Source organism: Dermacentor variabilis, chromosome 8 (assembly GCF_050947875.1).
Source record: "Dermacentor variabilis isolate Ectoservices chromosome 8, ASM5094787v1, whole genome shotgun sequence".
Lineage (NCBI taxonomy): Eukaryota > Metazoa > Arthropoda > Arachnida > Ixodida > Ixodidae > Dermacentor > Dermacentor variabilis.
The window spans coordinates 43,306,981-43,323,187 of NC_134575.1; the positions used below are offsets into that span (position 1 = coordinate 43,306,981).

Here is a 16,207-nt window from a genome sequence, read left to right on the forward strand (position 1 = left end):
TTGCCTCTCTGCTGGCAAAGGTGGTATTGTAACAGCGTTACGGTATACGAAAGCAATAACCTAAAGGTGTCATTACACGTAGAAGCTGCAAAACGTGCTTACCTTTTATCCTCTGATCAATTGCCTTTGAGAACTCGTCGATGTTCGTGCCGGCTATTAAAGCCAAGTCCTATAAATACAAGCGGCAGTGAAGCCGTGGGAATTAAAATACCGAACGCGATACTTTGAACAAAGAAATGATGTAATGACCACACATAAACACGCCAATGTAAACGCGATCTTTCTTCATAGAAAAATGATGTGCAACCATCTTTTTGCGCCTTGCGCCTAACTCTTGCGCTGCCACACCGGTACATATTTCTCTTTTATTCTTCGACCGGTACAGAACGTATCTGGTAGCTCAACACATAATATAAGCTAATTTACACCATCTGGGCTAGAATTAGGTTTTCAGAGATTTCGCAATGGCTCTGCGGCGATCAATCGACTGTGAAATATCATCCCCGGTCGTTATTATTACGTCACTGAAGCGGAACTCGACGTCTACCAATGTTGGCGTTGCTTTTGAAGAAAAAGCACGCATAGCACGCCCGTTTTCTCCCTGATGTAAAAGCACACTTACTTGTGACGGCTTCGTTAAGACATCTGGCAAGTTCTTGGCCAGGTACTGCGCCTGCTCGTTGGCGGCGTCCACAGCCACCGATGCGTGCCGCACCATTGCTAGTGCTCCGAGACACATCATCCTGAGCAAACAAAAATAAAACAAAAAAATAGTTTGGCCTCTTTCAAGACAATTAAGAGGTAATGACTAGCCATGCGTTGAAGGAGCTAAGCAATTTGTATTTCTAGCTGTCACCGGAAGTCTTATGTGCCAAGTTACACAGTTAATGGCATCCGCGAACCTTTTCAAAACGTAAATAGTCAGGCGAATATTCCCTTCGTATAGCCTCTCAGAGAATATGGACCACTAACACGATGGCCCTGCGCCACCGTTGTCGCTCTTGAGAAGGCAGCCAATTTTGTCCGCAAACGTAAGGGTCACTGTGGTAAACGTTCTTGGTTTTTCTAAAATATTGGCATTTCGTTTATTTGCGACAACTAAGAGCAGGTGATTGAACTTCAGATCCAGTTGTAGGGTTTGGAATTTGTTGTATTTGTCTTTTTTTAAGAAAGGCGATAACGAAGGCCCTGTTCGTCTTTAGCCAACCTCCACTCATCTTGTCTCCCGTCAAAAACGAGACTTTATTCACTGTCGCCACGGGTGCTACAAGCCGCGCCCCTCCGGCCACGTTCCGTAGAGAGATGAAAGAGCAAACATCAGGCTACTTCGAACCACTCGCCAATCAGCGCGGAAATAGGCATCCCAGACTCAAAGCACAGTGGTGTCTGTTGGTGCACTTCGGGGGGTCACCACATCGCGAGAAATGACATACCTCAGCGGACGAATATGAACGTTAGTTGCCTTAGCAAAATGATAACTTGTACTTGACAAGTTCATAGTCGCGGTCACAGCTTGCTTGCTGCTTTAGCAGTGAAGGAAATTCCCGGCCATACAAATTGATGTAGGTAGACGCTATTTCTATCAGAAGTTATCCCTTGCCCTAATCTCGGGGACGTACGTCGAATGTGTGCGAATGTTTACATTTAGCGAGTTATTCGGTACGTCAGTCAATATTCGACGGAACACTTGCGAACATACATATTTTCATTCAGCATATCTCGACCCGAAATATATTTTTTTCTAGCACGCACGCTATTGCACCCCACTTACGTAAGACATACAGCCAGTATCCAATGCAAGAACGTTGTCTTGCCAACGGAGTCTGGCAGGCTGGTGAAACTGGTCTCTTTCTCTTCGGGCCGGTCCTTGCAGCGCTTTCAGAGTACCTCCAGTCCAGAGAGCGGAACAGCCACGGTGAGTAACAGGGCGAACACGGTGAAGATAACTGGCCCCGGCGACTGGAGCACCAGTGGGAACAGCTTGACAGGAAGTGCAGCGAACACATGCAAGCAATCGTGAGTACAAGTCTCGCTCCTGTGTACAACAAATGCATTCGCGCTCCATAAAGTGGTATATTGTTTTATGGGGGTAACCGTGAGGCTTGCTCTCACAGGGAACAAAAGTCATTTGGACAGTCAGCGGGAAGATAGCCTGGAAGTGTTCGATTACGAATGGAATGTAGCATGCTACAACACTGTACAAGCACGTAAAGCCCCGCACTCTTGTTCCACGATTGGGCCAGTTATAAACAAAGGAACAATTTCTTATAGGCTTGCTGGCTGTTGCTGTCCGTAAGCGGCCTGCATATATTCTGCTGACGAAGCAAGCGCCGGGTGTCCGGACTTGATGGTATTGCACACGCGTGTCGATTCGTGCTCGAATAAGCTCACTTCTTCCCAGGCTCCCATCAGAATCGCGCGTTGTGCAGAAGATTACGCTTGAAGGCAGGTATCTGATCCGGCCGGGAATGTGGGCGATGCATTCCCGCACGTCATAGCAAAATCGGCTTATTACATCAACATTCTTCTAAAGGACGAGTCTGATGTCCCGCTACTCCCTAAAAAGTTCTACTTTATTTGTTAAAGAAAGACAAGCGCACTGAGAACTCAACCAAGCACGAGACTGGCAGTCTGGCTGGGTGAATGTTTCCGGTTCGACAACAAAGTTAAATTCTGGGCTCTGACTATCTATTTACGAGGTGCGCCGTAGTGAAACACTCCGGGTTAATTTTGACCACCTATGTTTTTTTAACGAGTGCCCAATGCACGTTACACGGAAATTTTTGCATATCGTTCACATCGAAATGCGGCCGCGGATGCCGGGATTCGTACCCACGACCTCGTGCGTAGCAGCGTAACGCCATAGGCACTTAGAAACTACGGCGCGTATTATGCACTTCGATAACATCACGAGTACAAGATTTGTTCCAAATGCGAAGATTTATGTCTGGGGGAAATGCAGGATCTGTTCCGTACAGCTTCGTATAACTTTCGGGGGGCTGTCAAATTTTCATTTCACAGAAGATGATTCAGTTAATGCGGTACTCACTAGGTCTGGTGTAATGCTTCCTTCTTCCTTGATGCCTGTGAAATCGGAGAAAGAAAGAGAGACGGTGAGAGAGAGAGCAAAGACGGCCAGCTATAAAGAAAATCAAAAGCGGGCGAACATGGACTGTCGCAGGAAATAGCACTTCAGCCCGTGAAGTTGACTTCCCTACGGTACAAGATGCTCTCTTTAGTTACGTTTACGTATGCAGGTAGCTCACTCTCCCACACAGTATATGGCAGAGGAGGAGCCATAAATACGGCAGTCACTGTAGCATACGGCAAAAAGGACGAAGGCTAAAGCTTGCGGCCTCACGAGACATTCAGTAAACTACTTGACATTCTCATTCGAATGCGACGTTATTTCAAATTTTTTTTGCTCTCACCGAAGGTCATGGGCTCGAGCGCCATAATTAACCGTGCATTAATTAACTTCTCCTAAACACCAAATATCGTGGCGTCGACTCCTCCTGAAGGCCTACGGTCCGACATCAACTCTCGCCAAGGGGACACGCTACTTTTGAAACACGTTTACGCTCTGGGGGTTCTTTGCGGACGTCAAAGGAGCAGGCGGATTGTCTCGTTTAGGGGTGTTCACACGCTGTCGTCGTCTCCTCTTTCATACCAATAGCCACAGTATGGGCAAGCTCAGGGCGCAGAGGTGAGGCAAACAAATGTTTTCGAGTAATCAACAAGCAGACGTCACAGTGCGCGGCCGCCCCGGCTCTGGGTACTGAGACTGCAGACTATAGGTACTTAAACGCAGACTATAGAAGAAGACTCCGCACGAGACACGTTTACAAAAGCAGGAGAATTTAGCCCTCCTGAAAGTCTTTTGCGCGCTATGCAGTCCGTTAAAATCGTTTTGTGGATTTTTCTCAGAGCCTGCGTATTTTCTTTTCAAGATTGTTCCATATGCGAATAAACGTATCTTTATTGATAATACAGATTTTTAGTTAAACTTTGCAGACCTATTTCTCCCACTGTTGAGTCTGCAACGAACCGCAAAAAGTAAAATCGTGCAACAACTTTTGATATGGCTCCCTTTTATAGCAAAGCGTGTCAAGAGGACAATCATCTTTATTATTGTTTAGTCACTGTACTCCGAGCATTCGCTTCATGTCATTAGTTTTCGTTCATTGGACAGCTCAAGAACTCCCCTATATTGCCTCAAGAATAGTTTTGTTGTAACGAGGCAAATTACATTTATGAGTGCTGGCGTAAAACCCACATTCACTATTTTTTTCCGAAAAGTGAAATAAAATATTGTTACACACATTATGAGGCTGCCGGGTGCCTAAAAAGAGCATACTCAATAACACAGACATAACAGACCAGTAATCCGTGTCCATTACACTGCAAACTTTCTCTAAATGGCACATGGCGTCCTACTTTAAGTCTGAAGTAGCTTGGTCTCATTCGGAACCAACTATTGCTACTTCTGACCTTCATAAGCAGCATTTTGCCAACACTTTTTGTTTCAGTTGTGGCTACACCGTTCTGAACCATTTTTGCCGGGCGTATCTTCGTCGGGTGCACCTCTTACAGCCATGTCTGAAGTGTAACGAATGGAGCGTGCAACTGGCACACTGCACACGCTGCCCAAATGACGTCCGTGATTTGTGCGCAGTCTTGTACCGAAAGATTTAGCTTTTCTTCATCCGTGATTGGTTACCGTGTTTCAAGTAGGTCACATGCACACTCAGTTCCTATCAGCGTGCAGATCAATGCTTTAGTCTGCCGTCATCTCGTGCCATGCTAGAGCGTCCAATCAAATTAAATTAGGGACGCGTGGGAGAATTGGGCGTGCTTAAGGCATGCCGTACTACCAAAGCATTGCTGACGCTAATGCTGTGGGGCCATCATCAAAGTGAAAAAGAAAAGACCCTCTCCCCCCTCCCCCGCTCTGGCGCTTACTTCTGGGCCTAGCAGCGTCAAAAAGAACATCCGCTCTCCTTCATTGCTACAAAATAACGCCGATCGATGCTATGTCCTCAGCATGGAAAAAGACAAAGCCATGAAGGATTTTACCATTTATTTTTTTTTGCCGCCACAACTGTGATAGAGTCAATGACCTAACTGGGCGGTCTGGGCTGGTCTTCTCATGTTTCGCGTTCTCGGCAGCAAGTGAACCTACCGCAGCCCGCTTTGACGCAAAGCTAGTACACACGCTAAATAGAGTCAATATTAAGTGTGCCTCGGTCGTATTATACTAAAGGCAGCGACGACACGCCGTCAGACCGCATGACCGGAACCATGCTAGGCAGGGTCTGCACAAGCACTTAACATCGCATTACAAACATTAAACATTTCCGAAGCAGTTTAGACGGACCGTGACCGTGATGCCAATATGTGTCCGCTTCAAACAACCGCATAAACGCAAAGGAGTTCATGTCATAGAAGGAATCGCAAAATGCGGTGATTTCTCTCTATTAAAACACGATGAACGAAAGCACTCACGTAATGGTTTGAATATCGCACGAACTAAATTATTTTTCAGTGTGGGTACTGTGCCATCAGTACGAGCCTTCTATGTATCCCGAAGCGGGGTCCACAAATATGGTTGACAAAAACAGCATAGGGGCTGCGATAGCCCTGAAGTTGAGTAGATTACTCTCTTCTCATATTTGGGTCGATCCTTCCCGCACTCTAGCTTAGTCATGCAAAAACTGACAATATACTTCATTTCCAGCTATGTCGAAGTGCGTGTCACTTCTGTGGATGAATCCTTCCCGCGGCTGTCCCGATTGACTCGGCTAGATATCCGATTAATTGTACCTCTCTTCCTCTCCAAGCTTGAATCGTTGCGTCGATATGGGTAGCCCGATCACCTCAGGTTCACTACACTGCTAGTTGCCTGTGTGTGTGTCAGTGCCACGCCACTCTACTTCACCCGTCTCTCATTTCATCTTTTGTAGCCTGTGCCCACTCCTCGAATTGTCTGAAGTTTGCGCTTATCACGTGTTTTCCGTGATCTGTATTTCCTTATTACGTAAGCTAACCATGCGGCATAGCTCATCGTCGAGGAGATCGACCTTGTTATCAACATAATTGCTGCTTTGAGTAATCATTGTGGAAACGATGGCCAATGAGGAAACACTGTCGCATAAAGGAACTTAAGTTAAATACGGGCTAGTATTGTGATGGCCAATGGCCCAGTCTTCTTGGAAAGGCTAGAAATGCATCGGGTTTGAAATGCGCGTCTGATACGAAGCTAGCGCAAGAAAGGCCGCAGACGGTGATTCACACAGTGAAATAGTGAACGTCACGTGATATACGGTAAACGTTAGCCCGGTGTTATCGACATGCTTAGAGTGACACTCATCGTGTTTGAATTGCCAGAACTTTTCGATCTTTCGAGAACTCTTCGTTACTGGCCACCCCTGCACGTCACTTCAAACTATCTAGCTTAGGAATAGGAACGGGGGTTTCATTTCTTCTTAACCAACCTCGGGCTCCTCTTGAACCGTTGTTACATCGTTATCATTACTTGCTCAGACGGTGTCTGCCCATTTCCTCGCGAACACTACTACTGGTCTACCCACTGAATTTCACGCCATAAAAAGTACTGCAATCGTCCGTAAATTATATAGTACGGTATAGTTTTCCGCGTATGCAACTTTTGTCGCTACATTTTCGGTGCCGAGTGTCTAAACATCGCGAAAGCTTTAGCAAATCTGCGGTTATGCACTCGTACGTACGACATAGAAATGCAAGTAGTGATTGTGCCTCTGTTTCGTCTTTGTGCGTATCTGGGTTCTTGGCGCTAGAAACTCGTTTCTGGAGCGAAGAAGAGAAACGCAGAAAAAAAAAACAATGCCAGGCATTAAGCTGTGTTTGTTTGTTTTTTTCCGTGGTTGCGCTGTATTAAGTTTCACTATCCATTTATTGCTAACAAGGTTCATCACGTGTACCTTGGGGTATCTCTCTCGATGTTAAAATGGCTCCGAAAGTGCTGTGGAGCCAGGTGAAGAGTCGTTAAGCAGCGCTGACCTCTTGTGTCGCTCCGGCTGCTCAGCTTCAGTGGAGGTGGTAGTAGAGTGTAGACAGCGGTCTCGTTCTTGTTGCAGTCTGGGCACGTGAGAGAACAAAAGTAATCGGCAAGAATTGAAGCCTCCCTCCTGCTGTCGGTTCTGCGACAGCAGCACAATTCCACGATGGAAGCCGCCATCCTCCGACGAACTTCCCTGCAACGCACACCTTGTCACTCTCATTTTGAGCAATCGTCTATCCATGCCACGTACTAAAAATATGCGGATATTTGTCTACGCACAAGTAGAGACTCTGTGGCACATGGCTGCAGCGGGACCCTTGCTGTTCCAGGTTAAATAAAAAGAAACTCACCGCAAGGATATCGTATGACAGCCTCTGATACCTAGTCTCCCATCAAACTTATCAAGGTTTAAAATTATGCCGACTCACTGTTGGACGACGACGCGACCAATGTACGCTTTTTTGCCTGGCGTGCGGAGCAAACCACGCTATTTTTGTTGGCTTTATTACATCTTTAGTCAATACTTACGTTATTTGCGTATGTTAAATTCAAGCAGAGCTTCCAGCAATAAAGTTGTAGAATGTTCTAAGAAACGTCTAATATGGCAGTTCTCTTATAATTTGGCATAATCATAATCTCATATTCTCTCATAATCATAATCTCTCATTATCTCTCATAATCAGCACATTTGAGAGCGTTGTAATCGCGGATTGCAGGCTGTCATTTACTTGCTTTATTTTACATCTCGTGGGCTCTCTGCAGGACGCAAAAGATAATGCTCACTTCCTTAACAAGTAGCATGTTCAAAGCTTCTAAATTACATGTTTCTTAAAGCTTTATCGAAAGGTATGCCCTATATACTTCCGATGTTCGTTAGTTATTATGCACTATAATTACTGCATTTAGGCGGAATGCAAAATCTAGTACGCATTGCTACATACAATAGCCACCAACATGCATTGGGTCACGTCTTCCTATAATGCTTCGGCGTACTTTGAAATATTCGCTAAATTGACATGGGACACCCTGTATACAACAGTATTACAATGAAGATACGTAGAAAATACAGGCGCAAGAAATGCCGACGCACTTACATGTATTTACAGCTTCTGCTTAGTGAACGTGTTTTGCCGGTTAACCCCTGCTACCAAGTTATGCAAATAACGAAGAGTAAGCCAATAATACCGAGACAGCAAGGACTAGGGATATCATTCTGATTACAAAATGTTTAGACAGTTAGCACATAGGAAATGAAATCTTTTGTTTAAGCAGCGCGTATGATGCTGATCGCTTAATACCTAACGAAATGCTCAAAGAAATTTATCGGACAAATTCGGACTCCAACTAGTGCTCCAATCCCTCGAGCAACTCTGTGTGTGTGTGTGTGTGTGTGCGTGTGTGTGTGTGTGTGTGTGTGTGTGTGTGTGTGTGTGTGTGTGTGTGTGTGTGTGTGTGTGTGTGTGTGTGTGTGTGTGTGTGTGTGTGTGTGTGTGTGTGTGTGTGTGTGTGTGTGTGTGTGTGTGCGCGTGTGCGTGTGCGTGTGTGTGTGTGTGTGTTACTTGGGAGATAGTACGGCAGATCTGATGAGAAAATTTTTATGTTTGGACAAAGTAATACTTCACGAAACGGGCACTGTGAAACATGACAGCGATGGTGGTCGTTCAAAATAATGCAAGGCTTCAACCTGAAAGTTTTATAGCCTGAGTGGAGGTCCATAAAGTACAGCGTTGCCAGCCACAGCTTTTCAATGCACGGGCACTCGTCAAACTAGGTGTAGCTAGATTAGCCGCTAAAGTTAGTATGCGCAGAACCTGTGTGGTGGTGTAACGCTGAGATAGTATACACTGATCAAGGTAAGGCGGGGAACTGACGACACGATTACGAGTCCATAACCTTAACTGCTGCCGTGATAAAACGTCTAAGGTTGATGTCATTAATTTACCTGAAACAATTCGCTACTCCAGCAACAAGACGCGGAAATGAAATGGCGTACATAAACAGGCACGAAGAGAGACGGCATGCGCATTCATACAGTCTAAGGGTGCATATAGTTGATGGCTCAATATTCTCCCTTCTGTGGCTATTGTTCTCAGGATTACAGCTATATTGCGCAGTGTTTGTGTGTATGGTGAAAGCAAATGTTTAGAGCTAAGGCGGCATTAGGACGGCTCGAGTTCATATGTGTTGTATTCGTACTGCAATGCGTGAACTAGGCAAGTCTGCTTACGGTCACGTAGGCCCTTATCTATCATGATCTATAATATTTTTTTACTCCTCCCGCAGAATGTCGCGAGTTAACGATATCATCTCATTCATGCTCATATATCGGGTGCATTTCCCTTGTTCCTTCTTTACGCCTGTCTGTGCAGCATCTGCAAGATTTTCAATAGTGCAACACGTCGCATGGCCAATCAAAGTAGTGAATCATATATTGCCCTACATAAATATAGACTCAACAAAAAAGGATTATCAACCGAAAATAGTCGGTTCATATGAAACACACACACACATATATATATATATATATATATACGTTTAAAAAAACACGTGATAAAACGATTGCTTGATGTTAACTAAAGTTATATCGAATTTCAGGAAAATAAAATCTGAAGGTGCCCGACCATATTTATAGCCGGCTTTATTCGACTGTTTTTCATGAGTTTGCTGCAATAAGTAAATTCTCCAGGAACAGCGCGCAAACCTATTTGTCTTCCCATAAACGTGTCCTGGCAATTATTTAAAGCCTACACATATTGGGGTGCGCACAGAGCGCTACGGTACCGATTTTCAATAAATTTGTTCCATTTGAGAGGAAAGGCTGAAATCTAGTAACTTAGACTACTGTACTTTCAAATTAGGACATGTGTTTTTAATTAGCTTCATTAATTGTAAAATTTCGCGAAGCTCAAATACCAGATTTACAGCTCTTGTTCAGCAATGAAATACTATACCATGATTCCGTAAACTACACCTGACGATACAGTAAGCAAAATTGATGCATTATTCAGAGCTTCTAAACATACCGTTCATATGTGAGTGTTGGCTCGAGATGCCCTAACAAATGCAGTTTCAAGAACTGCATTTTTTTTTTTTTTGATGCAACGATTTAGGGCAATTTTCGAGAACAGTGCAGGATCTTGAAACAACTTGTCTTCGTAGAGTTACTAGGATTTGCCTTTTTTTTTCTACACACCGAAAATATCCTTGAAGTTAAATACTATAATTTCCTTGTAAACATTTTCTCGTTTCATTTGTAATCGATTTGGTCAGCCCATCGTCAATGGAACCACATCAGTTTAAGTCTTTTACGATGCATAGACCTTCGGAATGGCTGTCTGCAGGCATTAGAGACAGTCGCAGGGGGTTACAGCTGCATAGAAAGCATATAAGTTTCTCCAAAAAGTGTGTTTTGACCTCTGCTAGTACACTTCAATGAATGTCTGGCAAGGGTTAAAGGGCAACTCCGGCATTTTACCAAAATTAGGATATTGTCATTTTCAAATGGCATTGACAGTCCTGTCACTGGTAGGACGGTTCAATTTGCTTAGAAATTTATTTTAAATAACCAATAGACGAGACAGCGAAACCGAAACTGGTGGCTGCTTCGTGTGACGTCGCGGTGAGTCAATGACCTCAGACCCTACAGTTTCGTAATCTAAAACACGCAGAATGCGTACTAAACAGACAGTACACGTGGCGCTGACGTCACAGAAGTGAAGCTGATGATGCCTCCTGACGAAAGACAGCTTATACAGTTCTTCCAACTAGACAATGGCCGTTTCAGCGACGATTTCCGCTACAGTTTCGGTGCAGTCTGACGTCACAAACCCAGGGTGGCCAGTAGAAAGTCACGAGTCGGGAACACAACCAATCTTAACCTCTTATAGCCTGAAATGTATTGCCCAAAGTAAAATATTCGAATAGAAGTTAGACATAGTTGTGTATGCGCGCTAAGAACATGCAAAATTATTCACACCGTTTGCTTAACTCGGGTGGGATTTTCAGACTCGTTTAAAGAAAAGCGAAATAGGCGCCTACTAAAAAAACAATTCTATTCACATGCTTTCGCAAATGAACAAACTCATACTTGGCAGGTATCTGTTTGGCACCTTATCGCAAACTAAGAATATCGGTGTTGCAGAGATGGCGACTTCAATTCCAGCACCTGAATGGGTGCAGCCGCACGAGCTTCTTGAAGTATTCACGGTTGGGCTGCTGAGCACGAGGTCGCGGGATCGAATCCCGGCCACGGCGGCCGCATTTCGATGGGGGCGAAATGCGAAAACACCCGTGCGCTTAGATTTAGGTGCACGTTAAAGAACCCCAGGTGGTCAAAATTTCCGGAGTCCTCCACTACGGCGTGCCTCATAATCATAAAGTGGTTTTGGCACGTAAAACCCCAAATATTATTCTTCGTGTGTTGTTTTATTCGGCGCCTTCTTTGAAATCTCTCTAGACGCTCCACAAGTTTTGTACGTACGAAAGGCGATGCCTACACGGGAACGCAAATAAATTCATTACGGGTGAGATGCTTGCTAGCCCTCCAGAGCTAAAAATTTGCGGTGGTTGAACGCGATTCAGCCAAGTTTGTTGAGCGACAGCGCAGTTTTGCTTAGTTTGGGAAAGGACACATACGCTGCTCAACGCCGTCAGCTGCTACCCCACCTACACCTGCACCAAAGACAACACGCAGGCGCTGCTCAGCGTGGCAGCAGCGGCGAGCGAAGTGACCTTCATGCTGCCAGCACTCGGCGCAATTTGTCCACATCGCAGATCACTTTCAAGATATGGGCGCCCACGCGGCGTACGCAGAATCCGCCGGTAGTGACAGGCTAACAGGCTAACTCCCAGTTTGACTTTGGCTGAGCTCGAACGTCTGGTTTACGGAACCAGGCGTTTTCTGGGTTTGTACCTGGAGGAGGAGGAAGTAAACTTTATTGCCCTAGAAAGAGTAATTCAGCGGTCGGGCCGGATGTCTTGATCTTTTATTGGTTGATGAAGATCTCCGGCGTGCATGGTTGGCGCCCCTATTCCAGGGCACCACTGAGCGTGGCTGCTCGTCGGGCATGATCCACCAGCCTCCGTTGGAGGCTAGGGTCGCCGCTGGAGAGCACGCTCTCCCACTGCTCCGCACTCGGATTTTCTATTTTGTGGAATGCCTTATTCGTATTGCACTCCCATGCGATGTGATAAAGTGTGGGTATTGCTATCGCTCTAAAATGTTAGCGCTGCCACGCAAGTATGACTGGCCTCTTCCCGATTTCCACGTGGCGGCAGTGGTCATGCGAGAGTGTTTCCTCGTAGATTTCTCCTAGATAACGGGACGCCGATGACAAAGCATCGGGCAAGAGACGTTGCGGAGAAAACGGTGAGGATACGCTCTGTCCTAACGAACGCTGGCTCAATAGTGGTGGGCTGATGACGGCCGGGGAAGGTGAAGCATTGTTAGGCACCTACAGATAACCTAAAAACAGCACAAATTACTCATCGAATGATTATGCATTAAATGAGGGCTGCGATCCTGTAGCCATATCATTTCCGATGCTACTAACGCTTTTCGCGCTTCGTACTAAGTGATCGGAACGATGCTCCACCCGCGTCATCAATTGGATCAGCAGGTCATGAACAACGCTGTTATATCGTCCATATCACTCAGTACGACAGGAATGGAGACATTACTCATCCTCTGCGTTTATTCCATCCTCGTCGTCAATTATGTTATATCGTGCATATCAATCAGTACGACAGGAATGGAGACATTACTCATCCTCTGCGTTTATTCCATCCTCTTTTTCCTCACCCTTGGGCGGCTCCAAGCGCGCGCCTTCTCGTGGCGCTGCGGTAGGCAGCGACGCCTTATATAACAAACGCATGATGAGAGAAGCACTGAATCAAGCGGAAGGCATGGTTACAATATCGCCAGAAACATTGCCAAGTCCCACCCTTCATACACAGCCCTGCAAGCGGCCGACTTTTCGAAATGAAGCTAGGCCTACTCTCTTGAGGGACCACACTGGATGGCAGGCTGACTTTGTCGGCAGTCGATAAAGTAAGGCGCGAGGTGAGCCGGAAACCAAGGCATTGCGCAGATGAGCATGACTAAACGAGCGTAAAGTTAAGCCAGCGCCCAGTAAGTGAGTACTCGCAAATACTCGCCGGCGCTTGGCAGCGAGCCGTTCTATGCGCACGAGATGAAGCTAGGCCTATTCTCTTCAGGGACCATGCTGACTGGCAGGCTGACCCCGTCGGCAGCCGATATAATAGATAAAATAAGGTGCGAGTTGGGCCGGAAAAGAAGGCATTGCGCAGATGAGCATGACTAAACGAGCGTAAATTGAAGCCAGTGCTTAATAAGTGAGTACTCGCAAAGAGTCACTGGCGCTTGGCAGCGAGCCGTTGTGTGCGATTGAAGTGAAGCTAGGCCTAATCTCTTGAGGGAACATTCGCTGGCGGGCTGATCCCGCCGGCCGTCGAGAAATAAAGGCGCGAGGTGGGCCGGAGAACTAGGTATTGTGACGATGAGCATGACAATAAGCGAACTTAAAGCCAAGCCAGCGCCTAACTGACGTGTACTCACGATGACTCGTCGGAGCTTGGCAGCGAGCCGTTCGGAGAGCAGCCTCCGCGTTGCAGATCCAGACGCGTTCTGATCTCGTCGATTTCTCCTCGCGCCAGGGCTGCGTGCTCACGAGACGTGGGAACGCGCTGGGATATACGATGATGACTGCGTCTCGTGTGCAAAGCGCGCCAGACGATGCGAGCTGGATGCGTCGGATGGCCGGTAGAAATAGAAGATGACGACGCCGACGCGCTGCGTTAGTTTCGCGCGAGCGCACCAAACGTCGTAACGAAAAAAGAAGCTAAAATTCGCAGCCATTCCACTTGCGTGATTGTGGGCTACCAGCGTAGCTGTAAATTATACATAGCACACCATTGAGTGAAAAAGTTTACTAATTTGGGGGCTTTTCCCTTCTTCGTCAGTAGAATACTCTGTGAACACGCACGACCGCTATTAATAGCGGCTCAACGTGTCGAGGCGTCCTAACTGAAACGCGCCAAGCGTCTGTGATACTGGCTTGACCACAAGAAATTCGTAAGGGCATTCTATACTACTCGTCTATGCGGGCGCCCTTGGCGTGACTCTGCCTCTGGACCCGGACGCGTTGGGACGCAAGATGTTGTGGCGATGCGCGACTCTCACGCGTCCCCTGATATGCTGTTTTCTCGCATAGCTCCCGTCTCCTGTGATCCGGCTTCGCAGCGTGGCTTCGCCGCGGGGTCGGTATGCTTGCAGGGTAGTACGAGAGATGGCGCGAGTGTTGCTCTGCTAACGACACCTAATGGCGGGGTTACTTAGGCGCGAAAAGGAGAAGGCTCTTCCTCTTTGGCTCGGGGTCGGTTAGCTATGCGGACGTTCTGCGCGTGCGCCGATCCATGCTTCTGCGAGACCGCTTCGCGAAGCCTACCACGGAATGGACGAACACGATTGTTCGAAGGCACCACCGTTTTCGTGACCGTACGCGCGAACGACCATGCGTTGATGTCTAGCATGGGGCGAACATATTGGCCCGTTATCCGGTCGCGGTGAGTCGCACTTCCGCGATTTGTCGCGCGCCAGTCAGCATGTTTTGTGGATAGCAACTCGGCTAGCAGGCATTAGTCTATGAAAGGTGCAATTAATGGCCTTGCGATTGTTTGCACTACTGTGTTGTCGTTCCTTTGTCCCAAGAACACGGGTGAGAACCCCACAATGTCGAGCTCCGCAGGAGCAGTTTTAGCGTCCACGTCTGGTCGTGTTAACAGCTCTTCTGTCGCCCCACCGGGTTATCGGCATGTACTACCGACTTTACCATCAGGCAGAACTATGAAGGAGTGTTTTTTTTTTACATTTTGACGTTGCTGGGTGACAATCCCCCTTCGGAAATTTCCGTGGCCCGCTGCAAGAGCTCGGTGTACTGAAAGACGTGACCGGTATAGGGCCGTTTGAAATAACGCATCTGTGGCTGATCAACCTACGAACGCCAGAGGTAAAGGAAGGGCTGGTTAACGTGGCTGGCCTGGAGATGAAAGGGCGTTTTCGTACTGTCACTGACTGTACAGCAAGACATAACAGCCAATGTGAACAGGGTTCCATTCCACGTTACCGGGGATGCACTGAATACGACTTTCGACAACTATGGCGAAGTGAAAGATGTACGGCAAGTGGATTGGCAGGCGAGAGGTGTCGAGCAAGCCGAGTCTAACATAACTCATTAATTTCATTGCAGGGGTCGTCAGAAGAAAGAATTGCTCATTTCGCATGTAGGAGCTAAAGTGTCCCCTTAGGTTTGATTTAGAATAATATTGTTGCGGAGGGAATAAGCTAGACGGGAAACGTATTTACAGTACGTACAATAGTTCACAGTAATTGACAAAGACAAGTCTGCAGCAGGCTGGTCACTGAAGCGTTGTCTTCTTCAGTCCTAAGCTCGTGCTCATCTTCTTCAGCGCTGTGCAGAGAAGCGTAACATATTTCCGCTCAGCGCGCAAGCGCCGTCCCGGTGCTTCTTAGGCAGATGAGGACTGGTAGCGTAAATATTTTTATATTTATCTGCATGTACACGAGATCTCCAGAATGTTGTCGCATATCTTATGGTGAGAGAGCGTTATCTACTCAAAATGCGCACATGAAGTGAATGCTTGCGTACATTTCTGATCGAACGCGAACGCCAGCAATTGCGTTGTAATTTACAATATTTGTGTCTGATTAACCAACGTCATGACCTGCAGATGATATTCCGACAACGGGTGACAGTGCGCGCCGCTATCGCTGTGCTTTGAGCGATACTTCTTTTTCGAGGAACAAGTGCCCGAAAAATGGAGTTTGATTCGCCACTCATAATTTTGGAACTACTTCTAGACGACAGTAAAGACGTGCTATATTTTCATTGAGCGAATACGGGTGAATAGACTTTGGACTTTTGTGGCTCACCAGCAGCGAGCTCACGGCCCAAAGGGCCCTAGTGCAGCACGCGAGCGATGCAGCACGACTCAGTGGAGCCTTGGAATAGGGGCCCACCCTTGCTGAAGAGAAGCCTCAAGTCGCCAGCGCCAAGAAGATGAAGACGACGGAGACCTCGTAACCGCGAAACTCTTAAAAGGCTCAATAAAAGTTTTCACTCACTCACT

At 46.8% G+C, this 16,207-nt stretch overlaps 1 protein-coding gene across 1 annotated transcript in view; it reads right to left on the bottom strand.

The window, feature by feature from the left end:
- LOC142590152 (uncharacterized) overlaps positions 1–13,774 on the bottom strand; it is a 28,006-nt gene extending 14,232 nt beyond the window's left edge. The window contains exons 1-6 of the mRNA XM_075702042.1: positions 13,617–13,774; positions 6,960–7,116; positions 3,050–3,084; positions 1,772–1,980; positions 623–743; positions 103–169 (exon numbers count right to left, since the gene is read on the bottom strand). Of these exons, the coding sequence (XP_075558157.1) occupies positions 103–169; positions 623–742 (187 nt within the window). The 5' untranslated portion in view covers position 743; positions 1,772–1,980; positions 3,050–3,084; positions 6,960–7,116; positions 13,617–13,774. The remainder of the gene's footprint in view (positions 1–102; positions 170–622; positions 744–1,771; positions 1,981–3,049; positions 3,085–6,959; positions 7,117–13,616) is intronic.
- Between the last annotated feature and the right edge of the window lie 2,433 nt (positions 13,775–16,207).